The sequence below is a fragment of the Anguilla rostrata genome, chromosome 1 (assembly GCF_018555375.3).
Source record: "Anguilla rostrata isolate EN2019 chromosome 1, ASM1855537v3, whole genome shotgun sequence".
In the NCBI taxonomy this organism is placed as follows: domain Eukaryota; kingdom Metazoa; phylum Chordata; class Actinopteri; order Anguilliformes; family Anguillidae; genus Anguilla; species Anguilla rostrata.
The window spans coordinates 68,528,612-68,556,311 of record NC_057933.1 but is presented as its reverse complement, the minus strand read 5'-3'; the positions used below and the strand labels follow the sequence as shown (position 1 = coordinate 68,556,311).

Sequence of the window (27,700 nt, the reverse complement as noted above, 5' to 3'; positions counted from 1 at the left end):
TCCTATTTGCTGAACATGGTGATCGCGATTGAAAAAGTAAAAAATAAATTGTATTGTACTAGTGACATTAAGGTGGATGTTTACCTTATACACATTTGAGTTTATTATACACCGATCAGCCACAACATTAAAACAACCTGCATGATACTACAAGCATTGTTTCTCCTGATTCATTTTTCCTGTTGAACTCAATGGAAAAAATATTCAGGAGAAACAATGCTTGTAGTATCTACTGCATATCTGGCAGCAGCACGGTGGTTTGAGGCTCATTTGATACCTTGGACCCTTGATGACTTAAAGCCATTTAGCCAACAAATGTGTTCCATACTGTATCAGCATAATTTACAGCTGAATCTAGTCCCACCCCCCAATTCCCATAGAGATCCATTCAAATGCAAAGAGTTTTTGTATCGCTTGTAGGACAACCTGACAATAAGATATCCAGACTCTGAAGGTCATGGCATGTAAAGGATATGCAACCAAATACAAAACATGACTCTTTTATTTGACATCATGTTAATTTGTCTAAAACACTGAAATGGGGGACTATGTATAAAAAGTGCTGTAATTAGTACATAGTGAAACCAAAATGTATAAGAATACCCTTTAATAAAAGCCCTGAGTGCTCTGTGCTTTGACCATGTGTGAATTGTTTGATTACAAACAGAGAAAATAAAATATGAGATCAGAAAAAAGCAGAAAAATGCAGGTGGTTTTAATGTTGTGGCTGATCAGTGTATATTCTTTTTGTCCGTTGGTGAAAAGCCAAAAAATCTGTCTATTAAATATTGGCCAGTCTGTTGTAATTTGCACAATGGTTTATACGATGCTAATCAGCTTTTCGTGCTCTAGGAATCAGGAAGTAGTTTTGGTTTTATTAACTTAATTGTACATTATTCTATAGGCAATCTTTGCCCTGTATATTTGCTCACAGGTCATACGTCTGCTTGGTACCTGTCAGCCAGCATTAGTTCAGCCTTGGTTAATGATGATGTTGTTGAGCATCCTGATTTTTGAGAAATCCCGATTTCCACGCTATGGTGCTGTGAACAGACAGAGGCATTGTGGAGCTCCAGCAGCTGACTTCCCCGTGGGAGAACAGGGCAGGACGGTTACCCACAGCTACGTGGAAAAATGGTTTGATGGGGGGTTTTTCTGGTCCGATACTCACGCAAGACTTGCGTAAAACCCCTTTTCCCCGTCTGTGTTCCAGAGAACTAGTTACAGGGAGATGTCGCAATCAGTACATCAGGACAGTGAGGTGAGTGTCCTTCTCCTGTCTGAACTGCAGTGGGTGCAGTGGGGCGGATCAGGGCTGCATTTGAACTCACGCTGGGCCCTAATGAGAATAATATAAGGCCATGGGGTGACAAGCCCAATGTTTGTCTGAACTGACTCACACTTTCTTTCTTTAGTCTTTAATTTAATTAGGGTCACTATTGTCTGATGTTATAATTATACTTGCTTTATGGGCATTTCTTTTGCGAGGGTGAGAAATGAATAAATAAAAGCCCCAGTGTATGTCTTCTTTTGGCATTGTGTTTTTAATGCTGGAGTCTTATGTAGTGTTTTTAAAAAAAAGAAAGAAATGACACTAACCTAAATTAAAGAGTTACATGTACTGAAAATGCACTGAAGACGTGTTATGGTTATGTAGACTGATATGCAGCCTGAGGAAAGCAGCAGTTGTTCCCCCTCTCACCCCTGCCCTCCTGTTTGCCCTCCAGTGGGTCCAGGAGAACGTGGCGGGGCGGATCGTCCGTCTGCCCCTGCTCAGCTCGGTGCTGCAGATGGTGAGCTCGGCGTACGCCGACGCCAAGGGCCGCTACGCGCTGGTGGGCCTGGTGGGAGGCGTGGCTGAGGACAGCGTCCGCAGCGTGTCCCAGGCCGCCGCCCGCCAGGCCACGCCCCTCTTGCAGAGGCTGGAGCCGCAGAGTGAGTCCACCGATGGCACCGTTCACCCGACCGACAAAGGCAGTCTCCAGCCCGTGCTTTGCACTGTATAGCGCCATATTTATAGGGAAAGTTCACTTTCTGGAGTTTAAAAAATATTTTATTCCCATTTAAGTGTCTGTTTTTGATTGGCCTGGACAGATTTTGTTTGAGATAAAGTATATTTTAAATATTCACAGCTCGTCAGCTTCACAATGGCTGGTATAGGCCACTAAGGCATTTAAACTAATGCCCACTGTAAAATGTTCAGTACTAAAACAGCATGTTTTGATAAGTGCTATATAAATAATGTTATTATTATTATTATTATTATTATTATTACCATTATTACTATTATTACATATGGTCCCTATTGAATTAACTGTAGTCATTTCACTGTGCTGGACAGAACGTTCTCAATTTCTCCATTCTCTTCCCACAGTCAGAGTGGCCAACAGCTTCGCCAGTGTGGGTTTGGACCAGCTGGAGAAAAGAGTTCCCATCCTGCACCAGTCTGTGGAGGAGGTGGGTGTACCGCACCGTGGTGCCCTGCCACCCGCCCGTCTGCCTGCCCGTGACTCATCGAGTTGGCCTGCCCACACCTGCGCCCCTCCCCCCCCGCCCCCCCCCCCCGCCCGTCTGCATGTGCGCTGTACTCTCTCTCCCTTTCATTCCTCTGCTTTTAATGGTTCTCCCACTGTTCCCTCACTTTGCACTCACATCTTTTCTTTCCACGCCTCATTGTCTGAGAGTGCCGTTTCACCAGGTTAAATGTGCCTCTTTGCAGGCTGTTTGAGTAGCTCTTAAATTGTTCAGAATACTGAGGAATGGTTTGGACTGGTTTCTTTTTTCGTCCCTAAGGACAGGACTGAACAGAAGTTATTGTGGCATAATTGTGTGCAACCACTTAAATTTGAAAAACAACAGACGCACAGCCACGCACTGGATTTAAATTTTATGTGCCGTTCTTAAGGGTGACTTCCTGTGCCTTCCTGGGCCTTTGTGTCACCTGTGCTTCGCTGTCCTCCCTCAGGTGATGGGTCACTTGAAAGATGCCCTCTTCCTGACCCTGGATGACGTGCAGCTGAGAGTGAACGCGGAGCTGGACCGGATTAGGGACGGGGTGGAGCGGCTGGTGGGAGGGACCCAGAATGCCCTTGGGGTCACGCTGAGGACATCCGTGGCCTCGGGGATCGACAACCTGCTGACGTACTCTGAGGAGGCCGCTGACTACTTCCTACATCTTCCACCCGATTTGCGTGAGTACTGAGAGAGAGAGAGAGAGGGGTGGGGGAAAAAGAGAAGGAGAGAGAGTGAAAGAGAGAGAGAGAGAGAGAGAGGGAACCTAGCGCTGTCTTAGTTGTCTGTTGCCTGTCTTTCCCCCAGAAAATATCTATGAAACTTGAAAACATCTGAGAATGTATAAACTAACTGGTGTAAAATACGTACATGTATAGTATCAAAAACAACATCAGTTACAGTAAAATACACACCATAATTTAATTTATAATTGCACAGACATTTCTCCTTTTTTGATTGCTGTATAATTATATCCCATAAATATGGATTTCTGGTATATGAATGCCAAATGAGCAGCTTGCATGACTGAGCCTCCTTTATTCCACCTTATGGAAATGATAATGGGCTGTGCCACCTGGCGCTGCTAACAAAAAAACAAATGAGAGATTTCATATTAATTCATAGCAGAACCAGTGGCCTACATAATGCCAATGCCTCGTGCGTTTGATAGCCGTTGTTTCCACAAGATGGAGATGCTGAAAGCAAGTCAGGTGACCTGGAGAGTATGTTTTTGCCAATAGCTTAATTGTTTCAGCAGAGTGAATAATAAATGATTAAACATTATAGACTCATCCATTTCCATGGCATCCGCTTCATTATTATTCATTAGTCTTATCCATGAAGCTCTTGGCTGCAGTAGTGTCTTACATGCAGGCTGTGGGCTTTAGCTGGATACTCAATCTCACAGCCCCTTTATCATGGTAGTCTCACCACCGCCTGCATAAATAAAATGTAATTTAGTGATTTCTTCCTGTAAAAATGTTCTCATTGCTTTCAATGCATCCGAGTTGTAAGAATTCAGTCAACATACAGTCGACATTCATTTAGAGAGAATCTACCCCGGATAAAAGAACACAAACATACATTATTTGTGCTGTGTAGATTAGAAATAAATCAATGAAAAAGGGTGCAACAAAACTTAAAAGGGTTTTATTATATGTGCAAATTTATTTGTCTGAACAAATTTTATTTGACTGAAAAAGCGATCTTCTTTTTTTTTTACCCTGAAGGCAATAAAGTTCTTCTACTGCCCACTAGAGGACGATATTATTATTTATCTTTCAAATGCCAGGCTGTGTTTCTAAGCTGCATGGAGATTTACATTTTAACCAATCATCAGCATGTTTGTTCAGGAGACTACCAATCAGACATAAATATAAGTGAATAGCCATTACAGAACAGACAAGTTTTTCAGATGGTGTCACCCTCCAGCTCTCATGTTTAGAACTTAAATATTTTACGTCAAAAGGAAATATCATGATTTTCCTGTTTGTGCATCTGGAAAGTGTTCTTATTTAGTTGCTTAATGAACAATTAAGATACTACGCAGTTTGTATTGAGCTTTACGATCGACAAGCCTTGCTGTAAATACTTTTATCATATGGACACCAGAGGGCAGTGTTACACTGTCAGTGCCAAAGCTCTAGTTTAGCTTGATGTTCTACTGTTCAGTATTTGTCCACTGCATTACCAGAAGGCCAAGTGTGGGTGCAGGTTTTTGTTTTAGCCCAGCACTAAGACACCTGATGCTACTTATAAAAGTCTTGGCTGAAGACCATGATTAGTTAATTGGCTGATTCAAGTGTCATAATGCTGGGCTAAAACAAAAACGAGCACCCACACTGGCCCTTTTCGTATAAGATTGAACACCCCTGGGTTAAACTAAAAAATAAAAAATAAATACATTCATAAAGTAGCTACCACACTTTTAATTAGAACATGATAGTAACTGAAACCAGTACCCTTAAAGGTCACATTTATTTGTGAATTACACCATATATATATTTTTTTCAAGACACTTACATGTAAGTGTAAGTCTGTATTCAGTGCAGTGTTTTATATTTAAAGTAACAAAGTATGTCATGTGCAGGTTGCAGTAACCCAGGTTTATGAGGTATTTATAGTTGGTTTTGAAAATAGCCAGGAGCATACATTGATGCTGCCCAGACTGTGTGAGTCATGCTTGATTGGGCTGTCTGATAAGAAAAACTGTATGAGGGAAGAATGTATCTGTCACTGGTGATGATCCAAGTGTCAGTGAAGTGTTAGAGATGAGATGGTACTACATTACTGATGACTGCTCTGTTGGTGTGTGTGAGAGTTTGTGTATATGTGAGAGTGTGTGTGTGCATGTGCATGCGTGCGTATTTGCATACAATTCAGGAAATTAATCACCCCTGCTTGTACCCCTTTCCATTTTTCGCCCTCCATTTTCCATAATTCTATGATTCAGAATTTATTCATGCATTCATTATTTCATTTGTACCCTGACTTACTGCCTATCTGTGCCCTGGTTGACTGTCTCTCTGTGCCCTGGCTGACTGTCTCTCTGTGCCCTGGCTGACTGTCTCTCTGTGCCCTGGCTGACTGTCTCTCTGTGCCCTGGCTGACTGTTTCTCTGTACCCTGGTTGACTGTCTCTCTGTACCCTGGATGATTGTCTCTCTGTACCCTGGTTGACTGTCTCTCTGTACCCTGGATGACTGTCTCTCTGTGCCCCAGAGGGGGAGCTGGAGCTGAGGAGGCAGGAGTACGAGGATGAGGATGACAAAGAGGAGCCGGGAATGTGGACTCGTGTGCGCAGTCTGCAGCTCTGGCTGAACCTGTACCTGTACCACCGTGCCCTGCTGCTGATGGCTAGCCTGCAGCCCATCCAGTACATCCTGGGGGGGCTCAGCGACACGGTGAGCAGAACCCCCCCCACCCCCCCCGCCCCTTCCCTAACACCCCTTAACCAGCCAGTATAGGTAATGGAAACCCTGGTGCTACAGAGCCACAGAGTATGCTGGGCTTTTATTAACATAAAATCAGCAACCAGTTCAGACCCAAAGAACCCGGTAAAGTGAATCAGCAGTGAGATGAACTGCTTTAATTAATCAATGAAGTTGATTCACTGTGGATTTCCAGGACCAGGGTCAGCCAGCCCTGAGTCAGCATCTCATTCCCCCAAATCCCCTCACAGCCTCCCTCCATAAAGTGTCATTGCACTTTATTTGCATAGCACTTACACAGCTCATGTCATGCATGCTGCCTGTGCATACGGCTGGCTTTTGTATCGAGGCACATGCAGTTTATGGGTATAAAAACCCATCAGTGAGTCAAAATACGATACAGCGCTGAAGCCTCTGTGTGTTGTATGAGCTGTATAATACAGTGCTGTTGGCCATAACTATTCACCTTTGAAGAGAATGAAATGCCATATATTTCTTGGGTAAAAGCTTATTCCGGACCAAAGGTCTTGTCATGTTCTCCCCGAGTTTGGTAAAGGGAGAAGGTGGTGCTCACTGAGTATTTATAGCTCTATATTCAGCGGTGCAGCAGTTTCCATGGGATTCACACTCACCACTTTAGCCTAGTTGAGTGGAATAAACTCAGCCGGTGGCACAGTGAGTCAGATTGCCCTCACGGTAGAGAGGCAGCCTGCAGCTGCGCAAAGGCTAATGCTTCTCAGCTTCATAAATTTAAAAAAAGCAATACTTAATTTATGCTGCATTATATAACACTGACTAAAATAAAGTATTAGAAAGCTCCAAGTTGTCATAGAAATTAAGGGTGTTGGCATCACTTACATTTAAAATATCGATATCCACTTAATGACGTTAAACAACCTGCTATAATTAGTTTGTTAATGACACAGAAAATCTTTTTTTTTTTACCCTGGAGATAATGGAAAGCAATGGTTTCCAGTTGTGAAAAGGGATGGGTTAATTTGTCATCATTACTCTACACAAAGAAGACAGGAACATAGCATGCCAAAAGAGGAATAAGAATAGCCTGCAGCATAGAAGCTTCAGATGTGGAATGTCATTTCTTCTGAGCATCTCATATTATTGAGAGGTACTAGCCTTCCCGTCTAAGAATTTCACTGCTATTCTCCATCCCACTTATGGAAATATGATCTGAGGAGTCAGATACCCCTTCAACAGGTCAAGAGCCCCATCATCAAAACCAACTTCAGTTGGAAAGCCTTTTAAAACAGCTTTTTTCCCCAGCAGGCAGAACTGTAATCAGGAAATAATGTTCACATGTTGACATTTTTTGTACTATAACACTTGGAAGAGAAAAATTCCCCATGCAGCCCAGGTTTGTGCAGGATTGTGTGGTGTAGCATTGTCAACTGCAGTGTAGCAACGCTACTGTTTCGCTACTGTTGTGAATGTAATATGCAGATTTATAAAATGGATTGATAAAGATAAATAGTATAAATACAGTATTACATTACATTACATCCCGGTATGGAAGCCATACAGTGCTTTGTCATTCACAGAGCACAACATGTGTTATAGTTCCTGATAAGTGGTCTTTATCTTTCCTGTAAGCAGGGATCTGTTTATGCATTCCTCACTCCTTTCACTTTCATCTTTCGTAAAGAGGCTAATGTCTCCGCTTAATCAGGTTATGTAAAGAATGATCAGCACGCCCAGTATTTGGCCAGTTCATTTGACTTCTCTGTGAGCTGCTTAAGTGGGTGTGAGGTGAATGATATTATCCTCCTCTACCTTTCTGCTTTTCAGAATTTGGTTTACATATATGGTAATATGGTCAGTGTTTCTGTGAAAACCTCAAGCATCAAAAACATTTAAAAAATATAATCATAAGCTATGGTTCTATCATATTCTACATTGTTATTTTCACAAATGTTGTTTTGGAGGAAGATAACATATAAATTCAATACAACTGCTGTAATTAATTCATAATACTGTTTCAGTTGTACCTATTTTTGTCATTTCCGATGTAATTTTAGCACTTCGTCAAAGCATATGAGTCAGTGTCTTAAGAGCTCCAAGGTTGTGTATAATCAATGTTTCTGAAGCCTGAAATTATACAGAGGGCTAGTGATTGACTCTTGGTGAGTGTATTAATGTGAAATATACAGACACACAGGGAGCAACGTACTTCGCTTTTGTACTGGATAAGTCATCGTAACAGACCACTAAGAACAAGTTCTGTGGCGGTTTCATTAATGGCTGACTATTTTCTGATTGGATAAGAGTTTTGTTGATTGAGGTAAATGACAAGTTAGATGCTGGCAGTTGTGCCACAGCAGATTCCCTTAGTTTTTTTTTGTTTTTCCAGATAACAGCAATGCTTTGAAATAGGATGGATTTTTCCTTTTAGCACAGCCAGGGGTATGTCTCTCATGCGGTGCACACATTTCTAAGCCCTGAAGATAATAATAATAATAATGAAGCCCAAATAAACAATCAGAAGCGAAGATGGCGGCGTTGAAAGCCTGGATCTCCGTTAACCGTTATCCGTTATTTACTTTGAAGGAGCCTTGAAGAACATCAAAACATCCTCCCTCTCTTTAACTCGGCGCGGTTCGGGGTGAAAATAGCTAGGCTACGTGCCCCGTGCCATGGCTTGGGCAGTCAGATTGCTCCTGGCACTCGCCGCGCTTCCTGCCTACATGAGCAGACGCAGGGCCTCGTCCTGGGAGGACACGACCCGGCTAATTAAATGTTCCAGACCCGGGTCCCAGGGGTTCGGCCAATGAGAGGGCGGGAGGGAAACCCCAGGGTGACGCCCAGCCCTCGTCTGAAAGGAGAGGGGAGAGGAAAGAAACACAAACAGGTGGCACGTATATCCCATAACAATTCTGCAAGACACTGGTAGATATACCCACCTACAGTATGTTCTTATATCCTCTTCATACATATCTCTTTATTTGAGGGATAGAATGTATGAAAGTGTATCTATACAACTGCGTGCAAAAGTTTGGCCACCCCTGGTCAGTCTACATTAGAAGGAATCTCTATGTGAACAGAACAGATGTTTACTTGGTGATGCTGTGGGAAGATTTCATTCAAGAATGCATACAAGGACACCTATTAATTTCTCTCAGGTAGAAGAGTTCTACAAGAAAGAGTAGGAAAAAATTCCCAAAATTCAGTATGTAAGGACTTAGCTGGCTGCAGGGAATGTTTTGAAGCTGTTAGATCTGCCAAAAGGAGGTGTTGCTAAGTACTGACTGACAGGGGCGCCCTGTCTTTCACTCATGCAATCTTCACTTTAGTTTATTATTTTCAGTCTGTGCTAAACACAAATAAATAGCAGTCGTGCGTTAAGATTTGCAGAAAGATGTCATGTTAGAGGTCGAGCCAAGCCAAAGAAAACGTGATATGTTTTTCTTTGTCCAAACATCTGCGCGGAGCCGGGCTGCGAGCGGGGAAAGAATGTGCGATTGTCTGGCCTGATAGGGCGGCAGAGATCGAGGCTTGTGCCCCGTGGGATGCGGGCCTACGTGAGGCCTGGAGCTTGCTGCTCCGGGACGGAGACGGACTGATAAGGAGCGGACAGCAGAGGGCACGGGCGGGGGAAAACCAGCTTGGGACAAAGTGTGACAAAAAATAAGTGTGTCTGGTTTTCGGTTATGGGACGGTGATTTGCAATAGTCTGTGTAAATTTGTTCTTTTAACTTCAATTTTAATTTTTTTTCAAGTCTTATGATTGGGGGAATTAAGTACACGTAATGAATGATAGAAGAAGAGGTTCTGTCTGGCTGACTGAGTGCTCAAATGACGTCCAGTCAGCCCTGATTGAGCCTTCCCTGTGTTACTTAACCGTCTTGAATCAAAGTCTAATTTAATTCCACTCGTACATTCAAATGTAAAGCCACTTCTTCAAAGCCACGGGCTCTGTGGGTTTAAATCTAATCGGAGGCACTAGGATAATGGCTCGGCGTCATTAGCCTGCCCCTTCACACAGAAACAGGCTGGGCAGCGTCAGCTGGTCTCACTGCCGTAGGGGCCTGTGTGACCCGGGTCTACGTGCTCTTTATGCTGCACCTGGCAGGCTCTGTCCTCTGTGCATCGCCTGTCCCCGTCGCCTTCAATCCACAGGTAGTAAGGACGCAGAATTGGCCTGGTTCTTTCTGTATTACTCTCTCTCTTTCTGTATTCTGTGACTCTCCCAGACAGTATTTGCCGGAGTGACTTGGCAATGAGGGTGATAGAATATACAGTATGGGACATGTGGGGATTTAGGCAAAGTTGTTCAAGCATAAATCTTATTTTTATTGATATATTTGTTTTGACATTAGCCATTATCCATTGCATCAAATGGAGTATTAGTGGAAATACAAGTACCTGGCAAAGTATTAAAGTACAAAAGTACAGTTTATGAAAGAATGTTTTGGTTTGTCAACAATTGCAACAATTATTTTATTGGTAATTCCGTTTTAACTATATTTCAGTTGTATATAGTTGGTTACTACACACAAAAACATTTACCTTTTACAGAAGAATGATAATTCAGTGGTACAGTCATATAGTTCAAGCATACTACAGGCATAGTGCTCTGGAACTAATTCATTTTGAGAATCCAAGGAACAGACCAAAGGCATGAGTGTTCTGAAGCCAATTAAAGGCTTCAGTGACTCTGTTCTGTTCTGTTCTGTTCTGTTCTGTTCTGACATCAGTGAAGGGCTTGTGCTAGAAGATGTGGAGAGAGATAGAGAATGGGAGACGGTCAGCTGAGAGACAAGACCTAGTGAAGAGAAATAGAATTGGATTAGGTGAGGACAGTACAAACGTGAGTGAGTAGAAGAGGGAGAGGGTGAAAGAAAGAGAGAGACAGAGAAAGAGTGAGCACCTAGTGCTGTCCTTAAATTGTATGTTGTCCATCCCACAGAAAATAGTTATACGGCGAGTGAAGAGAGATTGAGAAGTTCTAGGTAATGTTTTGGGTTTTTCCAGCACTGGAGGAGTGGTCTGCTAAAGTTAGGTATCAGTAAGAGGCTAAAATAGGTGGTGAAAAATTGGCAGGTGTGAGTCATATACAACAGTGCTATGTAAGCAGATGGGCATAGTGATAACTTTTACAAGAGGTAGGCTACTAAGAGGACAGGGAGGGAGACTCAGAATGTTTCTGAGTCCATGATCTCAGCTAGGGTTGATTTAAGTAGTATCAGTACATCAAGGCTTTTCATTTTCTGCTTTTTATTTGCCCTTTTTTGAAGCCTCAGAAAGTAGTTTCCATTTTGGGAAATATATGTGCAGAACCTGGACTGAACACAAGCACAAACAAGCTCTGAAGAGTGTTTTCCTTTCAGGCGACTGTGCCAGCATGCCGTTATATATAAATTACAGCCGTGCATGTAAAAACGACAGACCCCTTTCAGTGTCTGTTCCTTTCAACACTGCTCCGTGCCAGAATTGATCAACACAAATATCCATAATTAGCAGTTAGTAAGAACTACTAATTTCTCATTCACCAAATTGTACATGACCTGTCAGTATGAAAAGACAATCTGTACAGTCTGCAGGGGGAATGCAGGTCCTCACTTAAACCAGATTCTTGCATTCTGTGGCTGGTCTTCCAGTGAGGAAAAGAGAGAATATAGATGTCTAGAGGGGTGTAAATCTAGGTTGCAAGACATTTGGACATGAACGGACTAGGTTAACCCCAGTATAGCTCAGGTTTTACCCGGATTTAGCCTGGTTATGTCCTAGTTGGCTAAAAAAACATGCACCAAATATAGCTGGGTTTTCACCAGAAAAGATGGTGTTTCACCATTTTCACAGACTTTTCACCACATAAATGTTCACTGGACTGTGACTTCCCCTCTCTCAGTACCCCCTTACCCTTTAGATTGTCCACCAGGCAGAGCTCGCTGGTCCCAGGCAAGATATTTGCGGTGTTCTGTTTAGGAAAGCACTGCCATTTGTGCTTTTGTAGCTGATTTTGTTCCAAACAAAGAGTGTATGATAATAAATAACAGACAATATCATGTGATCTTTGATTATGAAAGGGATTTTCAATGTTCGGTTATTTCATTTATTTGTTCATTTTAACCATTTATCCTGCATTTTGTTTTTATTCCAAATTTTGGGAGGACCAATTGTATATATAGACTGTTTTGTGATCACAACAGCCCATTACAGGAGAGACAGTTAGTAAACTATGCCTTGTCTTGCCATCAGGAAAGACCTTATATGGCAGTAGGAAGGCAGGATTATTTTGATAATAATAATCTTGATGTAAACACTACAGACAGTACAGGCAGCTGACATCGTTTTTTGTCCAAAAATGCAGGAAAGAAAATCTGAACTATTTGAAAAATTAGCCAATGAGAAATATAAAATAGAAAAAAAAAGCATGTGGATAATCCTGCATACCACACTATACGATTGACGTATTGAATAAAATAAAAATATTTATTATTTAAAAAATATGCTATTGCTTTCTTTCCTGCTACTGCTGCTACATGTGCTGTTTATCGAGTGTTCCGTATGGACAACCACCTTCATTTTTCACTCACACATTTAATTCTGTTCTTCCTACAAGGGAAATTTCAATAGAGGCCCAGGGCTCCTGTGTGCCTGTGATGTGCTGTAAGAAATGATAATTACTTCCAAAGAACTGCCCATCCTGGAATAGTCCAGAAGCACTGGCTTGATGTGAAGAGGCTTTTAGATAGCTTCCCCGACAGTACCTATGCCGTGCACTGCACTGGATTGGCCTGCATTAACTAATTGCCCCTTTTTGTTAAACCTAATAGCTAGACGTGTGTAGCCTACTGCGTCATTAGGTGACATAGCTATTTAAAGCACTTCTGTCTTCCAGAGACCGACAGTGTGGAGACCCCTGTTCGTATCGTTAGCCTGACTTCTGTCTTACAGAAGCAGCCGAGCTGGTGTTCGGCACCCTGCTGTTTCCGTGGTCTGCCTGACCCGTATAATGGCTGCTCTGTGCCCTCATTAAACAGCTCTCTGCCCGCCTTCTGATGTGCAGAGGCTGTCACTGTTGTATTTGGAGCTTGAGAGCCAGCGGGAGACTGAGGCTGAATCCTGCTTCACACTGCCTCCTGTGATAAGTAACAGGCTGCTTATACAGGCAGGTTGGAGAGGAGCCACACTGTGCAGAACCTGGGAGAATAAGGGGTCAGAATAGGGGGTTTGTGTGTGTGTGTGTGTGTGTGTGTGTGCATGTGCATGTGCACGTGCATATGCGTGTGTATGTGTGTGTGTGCCTGTGCACGTGCATCTGCATATGAGTGTGTGTTTGTGTGTGAATGTGTAAGTGTGTGTGTGTGCATGTGTGTAAGTGTATATGTATGTGTGTGTGTGTGTGTTTGGCATGTTGTCTAAGTGTTTCTCCTTCACACTTAATCACCTGATTGTGTATCTGATTCAACATTACTCGTTCACACATTCATCCCTTTGTAAGAAAAATTCTGAGTCATCTCGTTGGCTGGTGTAATGCTTTGCATTAATCAAAGTCATCAATGGTATCGCATGCTACCTCCATCATGATGGACAGTGTTTTGATGAATGTCTAAGCACTAAGTACCCTGGGCTGTGTGGAGCTGGGAAATCCTGTTTTCACGGGTGGGTGGATGGATCCAGCATGTGTGTGTGCATGTGTAACACTGGACTAACAGAGGACTGGTGCCAAATCATGAGAGTCAAGTGCATGAGAAGAACTGGCAGCAGTTCCAATTTCCCAGCAATTGGCGGCTAGTAATTGGAGAGAAAGGCTATGGCTGGTAGCCCGCGGGGTCAAAGCCCACTTTAAAGGCACTCGTTAAAAATACTGCGGGCACTCTGAAAGGCAGGCGATCAGAAAGGTGACTCAGCGGGGGGCGCTTGCTGACAGAACCTGGCTGCTGTGGCCCGGCCCTGACCGCCAGCTGTCATCGTGGTGGCGTGGCGTCACGTTTGACCCACATCTCCGCTCCGGTGCAGAACTCGCTCACCAGGAGACTCTTCTGACCGAGCAGAGAGATCAGGATACCTATCGGTCTGTCCAGCCTATTTTCTCTATTAAATGAGGGGGAAGGGGGGGGGGGGCCTTGAACTGAGGGAACACAGGAGGTCGCTCTCTGAAAGAGAGGAGGTCGCTGATGTGGCCCAGGATGTTTTTTTGTGCCTGTGCTTGTCCATCTGGCTGCAGCTCTACAAACTGGGCACTGTGGTGTCTGATTCACGTGCCGAGCTTTGAATGTGCTCTTTCTCTGCTCCCTTATTATGGACCTTATTATGCTCAATTTTTAATTAGATTTTGGGCTGCCCATTTGCATTTTGGCTGGAAAAGGGTGTCTGGAAAATGGAGAAAATTTGGGTCAATGCTCTCTATTATATAGTTTGAATGGAGGTACTGTAGTTTACAGTATGAAATCTGACAGTACTTTGACACTACAGTACTGCATTCACATTATAATACACAAACATGACAGAAGTAGAATCTTTTCCCTTTAATGTCTGCAGTTCAATAGATCACTATCTCTATCTGAACCAAGGAAAAGGGGCTAAATTAAATAATAAAAAGCATTCTTAACAGAGGAGCAAATCACATTTTTTAGGGGTTTTAATGACATTGTGGCTGTCAGTCCTTGCTACACAGGGTAGTGGTAACTTGCTTCAGACCTTCTGAACCCTGCTGGTTAGATGAAATACAATGAGGAAAGCTTTAGGAACTGAGGCTTGTGATTGGTTGGCATTTGGGGTGACTTTTAGTACCCCCTGTAGAGTCATATTGATCCAGGCAGAGGAGGGGAGGAGGGGTTCTGTTAAATGAGGTCAGAAGGTCTATAACAGGCCAGGCATGGTCACTCTCCACATGAGCTTCATTGACTCCGTTCATGAGTTCATTAATTTCCTTAACTGTGCAGTACTTCAGTCAAACTTTGTGATTTTTGCAGATGTGAGCTTCCTGATGCTGCTCAGTAGTTTGAGGATGATCCCCTGCTGACAGCCAACACTCTTGTCAGCTGCACAGAATCCTTCCTGAGATGCACCAGCCAGCTTCCCTCACAGATTACTGTACTTTAAACATGTTTGGGTCATAAAAAAATCAAACCATTGAGGGTAACATCCATCTTTGTCTCTCTCTCTCTCTCTCTCCTACCTCTCGTTAACAGATGGGTCTAACCCAGCTGGTGGAGGCAGTTATCCGGCTGTCTCGGCGACTCATGACTTTCACCGTTGCCCGGGGACACCAGCTGGTGGCACTGAAGGATGCGGTCATGAGCCAGCTCTCTGAGGTGATCCGCATGGCCTTGGAGCTGCCTCCCATCGGCCGGGCCCTGGATAACCTGGCCGTGTTTCTGAGCGATCTGCAGGAGCTGAGCAAGCTCCTCCTCCAGCTGCTGATCAACACCACGCCGCTCTACAACATGGTGAGGATCCCACCGCTGACACCATGACATCGTTATATCATGGCACTCTATAAGATGGGCTAAGATGTGTGTATGTATTTTTGAGTTTCCTTTTGTGTGTGTGTGTGTGTGTACACGTATGTGTGTGTTATTCCCCTGTGTTGGATATTATATAATCCGGAGTGTTGCATGTTACATACTTGATTATCAGCAAAAACTTTCTAAATAAATAACGTTAAAATAAATATTTAAAACAGCCGCGAGTCTTGCCCATGAAGTACAGTTTATTGCAGTGTTTTTTTGTTTTATTTTCATTGTAATTTTTCAGTATCAAAATTAATTGTTCTTTAGAGAAAATACTGTATATCCAATTTTTCTCTGATTTAAGCAGTTGACATTATCATCTGCAGAATGTTTCTTAATATTGGAGCATCTCTGCCCCGCCCCACTCCAAGAGGACACAGGAGCCCCTGTGGTGGGAACCTCAGAGCTCTAAGAACTAAATGTGAAATGCTCAGAAATAATACATCAATCATCTTGACTTAATCAGCACTGATTTAGTAAGGCTTTAGGAAGCTGGCCATTCAAAGCTCTTCACTGTGGAACCCAAGGGTTACCGTGTCAATCTGTGTCAGAGCATGAAACATCCAGCAGCGTTTAGCCTCCTCACGTGCCCCTCCTTCAGCGGCTAGGCTAGCGATACAGGCCGAACAGGTGTGGAGTTGGGTGCCTGATGCAGGCTGTTGAGTGAGAGCGACGTGTCGGCCAGGTGCGTGAGAGAGGAGAGAGGAGGGTCCTGTGTTCGGCTGCCGTGGCCTGTGTGGCTTTCCGCTTCTGAAATGTGCGGAATGCGGAGACGACGGGGAGCGCAGGACGCTCACCGCCATGTCAGGAATGCCCATCTTTTAGCCGCCGTCCAGGAGACTCACGTTACTTATTTGAAAAGAGGTCCTTGTTTCGGCCGGACTGCACGTCTCATGCCCTATATAACATAGCATAATGACGAGAATAGGCCATTCAGCCCAACAATGCTGGCCAGTTTCCTGACTAAATTGTACCTAGCGCTCTGATTACCTACAGGCTAGATAGTATCTAACACTGTATCAAGTCTAGTCTTGAAAATCCCCAGAGATTCTGTCTCTTTTTCGTGACCTGGCAGGCTATTCCACAAATTGAATATTCTATGCATGAAAAAAATAATTCCTAATGTCTGCACGGAATTTATGTTTTGCTAATTTCCATTTATGTCCTCTCATTCTACTAACAGAATTCAACCTAAAGAATATCTTTTAGTTCACTTTGTTGATCCCTTTTATGAATTTAACAGCCTCAATCAAATTACTCCAGAGTCTCCTTTTACTAAACTTGAGGATATTAAGCATCTTAAGTCTTTCCTCATAGCCTTTATCTTTCATACCAGGAATCAATTTGGTTGCTCTTCTTTGAACCTTTTCCAGAGCCTCTATATCTTTCTTGTAGTACGGTCCCCAGAACTGCACACAATACTCCAAGTGTGGTATAACAAATGTATTGTATAAGATAAGTAATATATTGTATAAGATAAGCAATATGTCACTCTATATGTTAAGAGTGATGACCACAGTGGTCACTAACAGTTAACGGTTGCCCTCCATGCTTATTTGTCACAGTCCAGGGGGAGAAACCCACACTGATGAAATCACAACATGCAGAAGGGGAAAGCACACAACTAAATGTATTCATCTGCATTTTAAATCATGACTAAAAAATAATGCATGTATTTTTTTCTAACAGTGATACAGCATAATCACACAATTTCTGTCAGAAGTAAAAGGGGCACAATAAAAAGAACAGATAGGCCTTTCTTAGTCATTTTTGTATTGGCCAAATAGTAAAAGAATTCTTGGACTCAATGGTTTTAGTGGGAGTGTACCTCCAAAATAAGTAAGGGAGACACATACACAAGCCATGATGTGAGGGGTAGGTACCGTAAGTGCTGTCAGTTAATGGTTTGGCACACTGGCACTCTAGGGGATCGGCATCATGCCATTGTCCTGCATGAGACCTTCTGGGGAGATTTTCATGTTCCAATGCACACTTAGGAACGTAACCTATTTCAGCAGGGGTTACTGCACACCCAGACTTAAGACTCTGGGCAGCTAGCTTGCTAAATGCTGCTTTCTTTGCTGCTGTCTTGGGGGTCCAGGAACCAGCAAATGGTACCTATGTGCCAAGAGGTGACTGTACAGTATCTGCCAATGTGACTGATTTTGTGTTGAGTTGGAGTTTCTCTTCTGTCCTCTGTGGAGTCACTCCTGAGTGATTGTCTCCGAATCTGAGACTAGTGCTTCTGTGTATGCGTGTGTATGTGTGTGTGTGTGTGTGTGCGTGCGTGCCTGTGTGTGCGTGTGTGTACATGTGCGCTTATGGTTATGCCCGTGCGGGGGCGAGCTGGAGATGTGATGGGTACGATAAGAAATGTGCTTCCCGCATTTCCATTGTTTACCGGCAGCCACTGGCTTAATTTCCTTCAGGTGCTGAGAGATCAATGATATGTTATTTGGGTTCTGTCTCGGTACAGGAACTGTGTACCCAAGCCTAGAGAGATAAGAGGTCTTTCCAGAGTCTGAGATGGGGCTCCTGGATGTGATTTCCTGTACACTGGTAGCAGATTTTCAGGGGATGGATGTAATGAAAGATCAGTCTTGAGTCACCACCTGTGAACAGCTGGTAACCTTCCGGCTGCCTCGAACCATAAATATCAATGATTTCTCCAGCTTCTGCCAATAAAAGAAAGTGGGGAATAGGCAGCAGTCCCATGAATCAGTTATTGGATAGGCCAATACGCCTAGTTTCACATCTTCACTGTTAAAAATATAGACTTAAAAAATAGCAAAAAAAGGTCCTGTAACCACATTTCAGCTAGTCAGTCTTCCTCAGGGCATGATTATGAGAGTGATACATTGCGTTTTTTCAAACACTGAATAGAAGAGTCACAGGCGCTTGCAATGTGCAGATGCTGGTGAACCATAATTGGCATTATTGTAATATATATTGCCATTGCATAATCTGTATTTACAGCTATTTACCCTTGCCCCAGGGACATTGCACTCGACCTGTGTGTGCATGCTTGTGCGTTGTTTGTGAGTGCCTGTCTGCAGCGAGGCGATGCTGAGACAGAATTGGAGATGACTGGGTGGCAGCATGTCCTTCCTGTCTTATTGAATATGGAGTGCCGTGAGGTGGCAGTCTGCAGGAACTCCTGCATAATGCAGTAGAAATGGAATGTTACAGGCTATTCCTCCAATAGCTAAGCTGCAGACTTCAAGAAGTTTTGGCTTTATGTTTTTTTATTTACATTGTTTTTTGAAAGATGCACATTATAGGGAGAGGCATACTGGTCTGATTTTACACCCAAGCACTGTAAAGCCATGACATCTCTCAGCTCATCATGTGTCATCATGTGTCATCAAAGACTGGCATGTAAATTGTTTTTTTCAGTAATCAGCATTGAGGGGATTGGTTGATCTGGCAAGCTTTTATATTAGCCGTTTTTGGCCACAGTAGGAGGAAAAGTACTGACTCTGAGTCATCTGGGTTCAAACACAGCCACTGAGTGATGAATTGTGATTCACAGAATGAAGATTAGCCTAATCAATGGAGACAGTTTGACCTCTCAGGGGAAGAAAATAGCATGTAATTACACTCATTCTGGCCTTAGCTTGACAAACAGCCAAAGACTGCCGTTGTGTTTGTCAGATGAGTCATTCATCTTCCATTCACAACACTATCATCACTGCATGTGCTGTGCATGCGCTCAAATGCATCATTTTTCATAAAGAATGATACATTGAGCTGGTGTCCATCCCAGGACCTGCACCTTAACCATCTCATGATTCTAGTTTCTCGGCCTCTCTTTCTGTCATTGCCATTCTATTAAAGGTTACCCATCAGAACATTTTTGCTGCACCCTTAACTGGAATTGTCCTGTATCAGAGACAGAGACAAGAACCCTTATCTTCTAAGCCTTCGATTGCCCTGATATAGAAACACTTACTGGCTTGTTCAGTCATGATTTTCAGTGGGAAGGACTGGTATAGAGTGGGGAACAAATTAGCCTTGAATGTAATTACTGTTTAATCATCAAAATGGATGGTTCTGTCTCTCTCTTTGAAGGATTTTAGCAGGAGTATGTTCATGCATCACAATGCCCAAATTGTGGCCCAAAGTCAGAGAAGCACACTCTCTTATACACATACACAATTTCTCTTTGTGGCAAGTGGTTTAAATGAGCACACAGTTAAAATGGGCTTCACAGTTTCTGTTCACGCCGTTTCTTTCCTGCTTGCAGTGCCAGCCCATCCTTTTACCCATGTAAGCAACCATTTAGGGCCCTGGCACAGTTATGAGGCCCCCGTGTTTTTTTTATTTATCATTTTATTATTTATTATTTTGGGGCCAATTTTCAAGATCTCACCTATGGCCCCACGGACTCATGGACCAGCTCTGTCTGTTCAGGTCTGTTTAGGTTCATTTTCACAGCTGTATTTTCATTATATTGATTAATTGTCCTTGTTGTTATTCATTTGCATTGAAAAATGCAGACGATTAATTGGCTTAAGACAGCAAATGGTTTGGATATCTGGCGTTCTTGTTAGGAGAAATGCTCTGTGGTATTTCCTCTCTTCACCTCAGTGTTCTCCTTGCTATCCACTGTGTGTCTCTCTATCTCTCCTGTCCTCCTTTGTTTCTCTTGCTCCACCCTCTCCTTTTCATCTGGTCACAAATGTGTCCTCAATACATATGCATATCCCTCTCCCCTTTCTCCTCAACTTATCTGTATTCCACCTCTATACATTCACCTGTGTGTAATTTATTTCTCCCCATACTTTCTCCTCTTTGTTCGCTCTGTCCCCACCCTTTGAATCCTCTCTCCTTTCTCCCCTCCGTCTGTCCTCTGCTCATCTCAATCTCTCAGCTGCAGAAGCCAGCGGAGCAGCAGCTGGAGGACTATCTGATCCAGGAGTACCTGTCCGAGAGCGACTCCTCCCGCCGCGCCTCCGTCAACAGCCTGCTCCTCAAGACGCCGGACGGCCGCCGCCGCCGGAGCCTATACTCCCGCTTCCGCCGCGGCTCGTCCGGCGCCAACCCCGCCGACGGGCGGCGGGGGAGTCTGAAGCAGCAGGACAGCCTGCCCGCCCCGCCCCCGGAGGTCGATGCCACGCCCGATCCCTCCGCCAGCGCGGTCCGCCGCCGCTCCTCCGCCACCGAGGCCCTGCTGGCCCCCATCAAGCAGCTGGTCTCCCAGGGCCAGCGGGCCCTGGAGTATCTCAGCCCCGCCCCACACCCAGAGGACACAGGAGCCCCTGTGGAGGAAGCCTCAGAGCCCTAAGCCCAAGAGCGTGTGTATCCAGTGTGAAGCCCAATAAATACGACTAGATAACAAATAGATAATATTAGCCAAGGACTGTCATTAGAAGTAATCATTCTTGAGCTTTTCATTGTTGAGCTGTGTCAGCCACTGTTCCCTCATGCATATGAGAGTGTATTCATGTTTAGATTTGTACTTGGTTATTGGCCCCAGCCGAGATATAAATCTGAAATATAACAACTTGCAGCGAGTGAAGCATCTTCCTATGGACTAAGGGTCATTTGGAGTCCCTTGTGAAGTCTTATTTATCCTTTGCCCACAGGAAGGGCCCTTTCTGTGCACTAGAAACTAAAAATATTTCAGAAGGAATAAATTGCCCCACATTTATAGACTGTGTTTTTCCCTGTAGACGGTAGATGCTGTCTGTTCTTACCCCCTTTGATTGCTCTCCCTGCTCTGACTCACAACCATAATGAGCGCTGGATGTACTAGCGCAAGGAGTAGCACAGCTGCAGTACACTTCCACTGGCAGGAGCCTGTGTGATCCGGCCCTTAATTTAGACTGTATGACAGGTATGATGTGTGAAACAGTACTGCATGGCCCCTGTCACCAATCTCTTCAAGCCAATCCCCCCTTCCACCACCATGCTAGTACAAATACGTCCATTTTAATCTGTCAATTAAAAATACCAAAAACAAATTTGTTTCAGAATGTAACTGGAAACAGAATTGGGTGACGTGGCATCCTCATTAGGAAAAATGCTTTTTATCTTTTCCTCAGTGTTCCCATCATTCTTACCTCACTGTTCTCCCAATTCTCCACTTTGCAGCTCCGCTCCTCTCCTCCATTTTCACTAACCCCATCCTTTCTTCATCTGGTTTTTAGCATCCTCAGTAATTCATATCCATGTTCTCTTTCACCTCTGTTTACCAACCATCTCTTTCTGGATCTTCTCTGCCCCTAATGCACGCCCATCAGAAAAAAAATAAAATACACTTCAGTCCCATGGCAACCCAGCCTTTTTTCTAGTTTGGAGGAAGGGGGGCCAAAAGCAATGCACAGCGTGTGTATGAGGAAACAAGCCTCAGTGAAAACATTGGCAAGGTGAACAGCTTTTTTTTTTGTGTTGTGAATCCTTAATTCAAAGTTCCCGTGTCCCTCGTAATGAGAAGATTTCACATCTGAGTCAGGATTGCTTCACAGAGCAGCCATTTCACCCGGCCTCATTCCACCCACTCAAACGCCGCCTCCAGACCAGTGCGAGCGATGCTCGCACGCCTGAGTGTCCGTCACAGTCTTGCATATTCATGAGATGCCTTATATGTCGCTGTTAGAAAGGAACGGAATTCCGTTACCGGCGCTATGTGTCAGAGACGCGTCGGTAATGACACCAGAAATATTAGATAGTGAAAGGTAGAAGCCGTGGCTGCGTGCATAGCAACAGCCACCCACACTCCTGCCCACACGAGGGGGAACGCGAGGAAGAATAGTGATGTTTTCTGTGGGTTTTACCAGGGGCCTGTCGCTGTGTTGTTTATGTCTGGTTTTATATCGATCGCTGTGGGGGATTTCCATTTGCCCGTCTTACCTTCACTGGTGTCCAAAACATACAAATTTGCGGTTTAAATTTACCCACAGAGGCCCATGCAGACGTGAGCGGTTATCGGTAGGGCCTGCCAGTATCTGTTTCTCATTTGGTAGTTTGAGTAATTCCAGCCTTATAAATTTGTGGGATGAGCTGCAATTACTTAGAATTTATACAAGAGTCTATAAGTATGTTAGTAATTAAGGATTTAAGGTTAATCTGTGGTAAGCAGTTGTATTTTTTTGCGACGAGAACATAGGCTACATATGAATGGAGTAACAGGATAGTAACTTGGATGTTTGAAATTGGAATAGGGCCTACATTGATTGACTGTGATTAGCAACCCATTTAAAAATGTTCTTTCAAATACAAAAACTGAACGGAAGAGACATAAAGTTAAAATTTTATGTTTGAAATGTGTTGCTATATCTGTTGATGTTTTGGTGATGTGTGGGAGAGTGAATGGGTAGTCTTTTTTTGAAGGAAAATGTGGTTGACTTGATATGAGATATACATGACATGGCTTTAATATTATAAAGCAGTTAACTCGTGAAAATGTTTATAAATATATTTTAGCTTATCAAAACTATAATCTTGAAATTCACATTCAATTCATAATGCTTACTATAATCATACCTTCACTGCAATTTTTGGTCATATGTTACACCTTTTCATTTGTATTCTTTAAATATGTTTTGATATATTTTATGTACAACGGTGGCGTCCACTGAAGATCCAAGAGTTCGTATATTTTTTAATTTGTTTAATACTCAGGCTTGAATCAATGAACCAGTGATTTTATGGGACTTTGAGTCGGTTGTCCTGAATAGCTTCTGGAAATGCACAACTGTATAAATGAATAATAGGTTCAGACACCTTGGAAAAGCACTTATGTCAATAATATTAATTGTATTGAAGTTTTAAAACCATCTAGACAGTGGACCTCTAGGGCCTACAGTGGACACCACTGTTAAGTTACCCACTGAGGATTTGCAATTAACCTTTGTGTTGTGGAACCTAATTTTAATCACATGATTTCAATAAAAGAAAATATTGAATTCTTGGTGTGGAATATGTTTAATAAGGTTTATAAAGTTGATTTTGCAGTGTATACCTCATCGCATGACAACCTTTATATACCCCCTAATGTCTCTTTGTCCAGTCCCCGAAAACTACATTTACAATGTTCGATTCAAACTTCGGGCCATTATGGGAGAACCCAGATTAAACAAATAAAACTGCTACTTTTCCAAACATTTATTTAGCAAAACAGTGGGGAATTGCTTCATTAATTTCACTTTTAACAAGGTAATAAATCTCAGCAATAACACAAAAACAAACAAACAAAAAATAAAACTTCATAACATTTTCAATACCTTTCCAAACTGGGAAAGATGCTACTGTAGGTAAACCCTGCAATGCCCTATAATGTGCATGTGCACGAGCTCACACAAATGGCAGTTTTTCAGATTCAGACATTGAAAATAAGCTGCAAATTTAACATTTTTCTGGGAACAATACAGTTCAAACAGCTACCATCGCATCCAACCATAATAGTGATAGTGCAGCGATGGATGCAACAATGGCAAAGAGGTGTTCCCAGTGTCCTAAAACATACAATGCCTAATATTCTGTACCAGGTATACCGAGGGGAGATGGTGAAATTCTGGGTGCCTGAGCACCTGCCCTTTTTGCCCCAAGTGCCCCTTTGATTTTACATTATTTGAATTTGAATATTTGAAAAATAATATTTGAACAATAACTGGATGTCATAAAACAGTTTATAGATTATGTCCTTTTCTCACTTTGAGCACCTGACCCTCAAAAAGCCTCTGCACGGGCCTGCTCAGTGTCATCGGTCACACAGCAGAATGGGTCAACTGTAAAATGGGATTCACATGGTTTCAGTTCCAATGAGTGCTGTAGTAAAGCCAAAACGTGCAGACTTTTCCCCTGTCAGAAGACCAAATGGTCATATATTTCTCTGTATGCGTGACTCACTAACCAGCAGAAAAAAAAGTTGATCATTTAGTGATCTGAATGGCCTTCTGCACAGTCCGGCCACACATCATCAGCAGAAACGCACAGTTCCCCTGTCCTATACATAAAGATACATGAAACCCTCTTCCCCATCCTTTAAAAAAAAAATGCTACATCATATTGGAGTGGTATTACTACTGAACATCACTCAGATTGTCTCAATCCTTAAGTGTCTGCTACGGCTTCAAACTACATCTCTTCACTTTGAAATGATGGTCAATCGAACTGTTAAGAAAAAAACATTGGCGAATGCTTAACACCTATAGCCCAGGATTCCTTTCTGTTCAACAGACTGACCACATCTCATTTTCATCACTAAAACCCTGATGTCAGTCAGCAGCCTAACATTTCAAATCCAAACAGTCAGACAAGGCATGAGAGTAGTGCTTTTAAAGCACTAGTAGTCAAAACTCTACACCTGCCCTCCGAGTTCAAACTCGCAACCTACAGAAAATCAATCCTGCCTGCACATGCTCCACACGGGGCGACCGACGAAGGCATCGTCCAGTGCGTCGGCTCTGTCATCCAACAATTCAAAACAAGAGTTTTGAAAATATGACATTTCCTAGAACATCACACAACCAGTAGGTTATTACTATACTACTCCGCACGTTTTCTCCCAAAAACCGCCGACACGCTTCTTACGATGCCCTTGATGCCGCCCTTCTTAAGAGCCCTTGCCTCCCTGATGAGGTCGAACAGTTGGTGGAACACCAGCAAAACGCCATGGTATGTTTCAGCAGCAGATATCTCAAAAAAACCACAGTCAGCAGACAGAGCTAGGAGCCGACCCTCTTCACTCGACACCGTGCGTCGGTGCTGGAGGTCACGCTTGTTGCCAACGATTATGATGGGTGACACCCCGGAGGTCTTCTTTGCTTGCTTGATGCGATGCACCTGTTGTCGCACCACGTCGAAGCTTGAACGGTCACATATGCTGTACACCAGAATTAAACCGTCCGCCCACTGCAAATGCTTTTCGGTGATTGATTCCGTAGTCTCGCAGTTCTGAGAGAAAGAGAGAGAGTGCATTAATGAAGTGGTCAAGTTTCACCCGCCGTAACATAACAGACTATAACCAAAAATATTACGCTGTTTTGTCATTTGTTTAACGCTTTTTATAAACCACGAAGCCTAACCCAGACGTTTCCACAATGTTTAGCCACAAAATCATGTTTCCCTTACCTGTGGGTACAGCGAATCCCAGATGTTGAAAGAAATTTCCCGTCCGCCGATTTTGTCGTTGTGATTGTATATGGATTCTGTGCAGAAATAAAGAAGTCGGGTTAATAACAACGAATAACAAAGGGCTCTTGAAATTTAGACTTAACAGCAAGATTGCGACTTGCGCCAACGTTCAAAATCTACATTTGCATTAGCCTACCTATATCACCGTACTCGCCGATGAATCGTCTTGTGAGAAATCGTACAGTGAGCGCTGTGAAAAAATGAACACAACACGGTAAATGTGACATTACTACAGCCTGAAAAGTAAATGCACACTTGTAAGACAGCTAAACTGTAAACAATTTACAGGACACAGATTTGGCTGTATCATAAATAATGTAAACCTAGCATCGTTCACGTGTAGCCTAACTTCTATTAATTTTAAGACGTGAAATAACCACAGAACTCACCTGACTTCCCCACATTTTCGGCTCCAAGCAGCAATATGTTAGCTTCCACTTTTTGCTGCGTTCCATCCATTGTTTTCCCGCTATGACTGGTGTTGGGTTTGACTTGAACAACCATTTGAAAGCCTTTTAGTACTGCTCTTACTGCAAAGAGTTTTCACTGTCATGCCACATGCATGCACAACAGAGCGTATATATATACAGATAGGCGGATCCCTACGAGGGATGAATTTCAGCTAAGCCAATGAGAGAAGCCTGTTGAGGAAACTCACAACAAAGAAATTGTCACGTTGATAAATTCTCATTTAACCGCCCACCACCATGTGAGATGCTGAACATGAAACTACTCTCCAGAAAGATAAGGATAAACTGTTTGGTGGACGTGTGAGAGCGAACTGACTTGGTGTCATTCTGTCTTGCGCAACAAATAAGTTGTTATATCGTCAATATATAAAAAGAAAGCTCTGTGCGTCAGGCAAAATGACATTCACAGTAGTTGACACAATCACCACGGCAGACGTGAATAGTTTATTACTTCGTAGATTGGACACACTATGTCAATGTATGCAGCTGATTATAAAGGAAAATGGACCAAGCTATTAAAACTATTTCTCACCATGTGAAGTCCACATTCCGAAAACAAACCGAGGAAGTTGTGTAAAACGCTCTGGAAGCGTCTGTTAATTGCATGTATGGGCATCAAAATAATATGTAAGGGTCACCCTTACTTTCCAGCGCATATCACTATATAACCTACCCATTGTTATGCAAAGTTGCAGTAAAATTATTTTGCAAGAGATCAACATTTTTGCATTAAACACTGTTGCCAGGTTACAGTAGGAGCCTAATGACTGGAAGGTCAACCTTAAATAATTGTCTTCTGATACCGAAAATAGCAAATTGTCATGAGACCAGAGGAGACATACAGCAAATGCATCAGTGATGTGTTACTCTTTAAGAACCTGGTCCCCATTTCAGACCTGGCTCAGTAAAAATAAAAGAAAAAGAAGGTCATCAACAGGTCAGATTTTCTATCAGACGTGCTAAAGCAGGGCTATTCAACTCATGGTCTGGAGGCCAAAAGCAGCCTAACAGACATACTTTTAGAGCATTTATCAGTCACTTAGGTTCTTGAGTATTCAGACGCATCACAGATTGTGAGTATATCCAAGTCTGCATCTGCTCAGTGTGAGTATACATCCCACCAGTGACTGAATAATAATAGAAAACTCGTGATGACGAACAAGTACAACACCTCATATCATAAATTGCTTTATAGATGGTACTTTGACATTTGTGTTGGCCCGTCTGCACCATTTATAGAAAGAATCTGGGCCCCAGGAAGAAGCAGTTGAAGAACCCAGGGCTACAGGATGACGATGAGAAAAAGTAATAGAATATGACTCCCTCTGGTGGAACAAACTTCAATTACACAACTTAGTGGACATACAGTGTAGCTGCAACAGGCTGGCCACACTTGGTTTATGACCACATACTGTAACCTTGTCACCTTGCGGATGCGTTTACTGAAAAGCTGCAAGGGCACATGTTAATCTGAAACTACATCGTACTGTGGATAATTCACGCACAAATTGTTTAGATCCCGATTAATTGCCCTCAACTGCAGAGCAATTATTCAAATCACTTTTGATGCTGGAAAGGATTCATCTGAACTATTTATTGGACCTTTAAGTTGCTCATGCAAATATTTATATCTATGTTCAGAAAATATATTACATTATTTCCAAGCCACTTGCAAA

At 43.0% G+C, this 27,700-nt stretch overlaps 2 protein-coding genes across 2 annotated transcripts; one reads left to right on the top strand and one right to left on the bottom strand.

Annotated features, from left to right (window-relative positions):
- The first annotated feature begins 1,231 nt into the window (after positions 1–1,231).
- On the top strand, positions 1,232–22,653 carry plin6 (perilipin 6). Its single transcript, XM_064301600.1, has 7 exons — positions 1,232–1,261; positions 1,728–1,935; positions 2,375–2,457; positions 2,906–3,191; positions 5,733–5,914; positions 15,094–15,351; positions 20,288–22,653. The coding sequence occupies exons 1-7, from the start codon at positions 1,232–1,234 to the stop codon at positions 20,699–20,701; spliced, it is 1,461 nt and encodes a 486-aa protein (XP_064157670.1). The 3' UTR covers positions 20,702–22,653.
- An 855-nt stretch (positions 22,654–23,508) lies between these two features.
- zgc:171704 (Ras-related and estrogen-regulated growth inhibitor-like protein) lies at positions 23,509–27,476 on the bottom strand. The gene is made up of 4 exons (XM_064353070.1): positions 25,944–27,476; positions 25,691–25,744; positions 25,492–25,568; positions 23,509–25,314 (listed from the first exon to the last, which is right to left on the bottom strand). The coding sequence occupies exons 1-4, from the start codon at positions 26,056–26,058 to the stop codon at positions 24,907–24,909; spliced, it is 654 nt and encodes a 217-aa protein (XP_064209140.1). The 5' UTR covers positions 26,059–27,476; the 3' UTR covers positions 23,509–24,906.
- Positions 27,477–27,700: the final 224 nt, after the last annotated feature.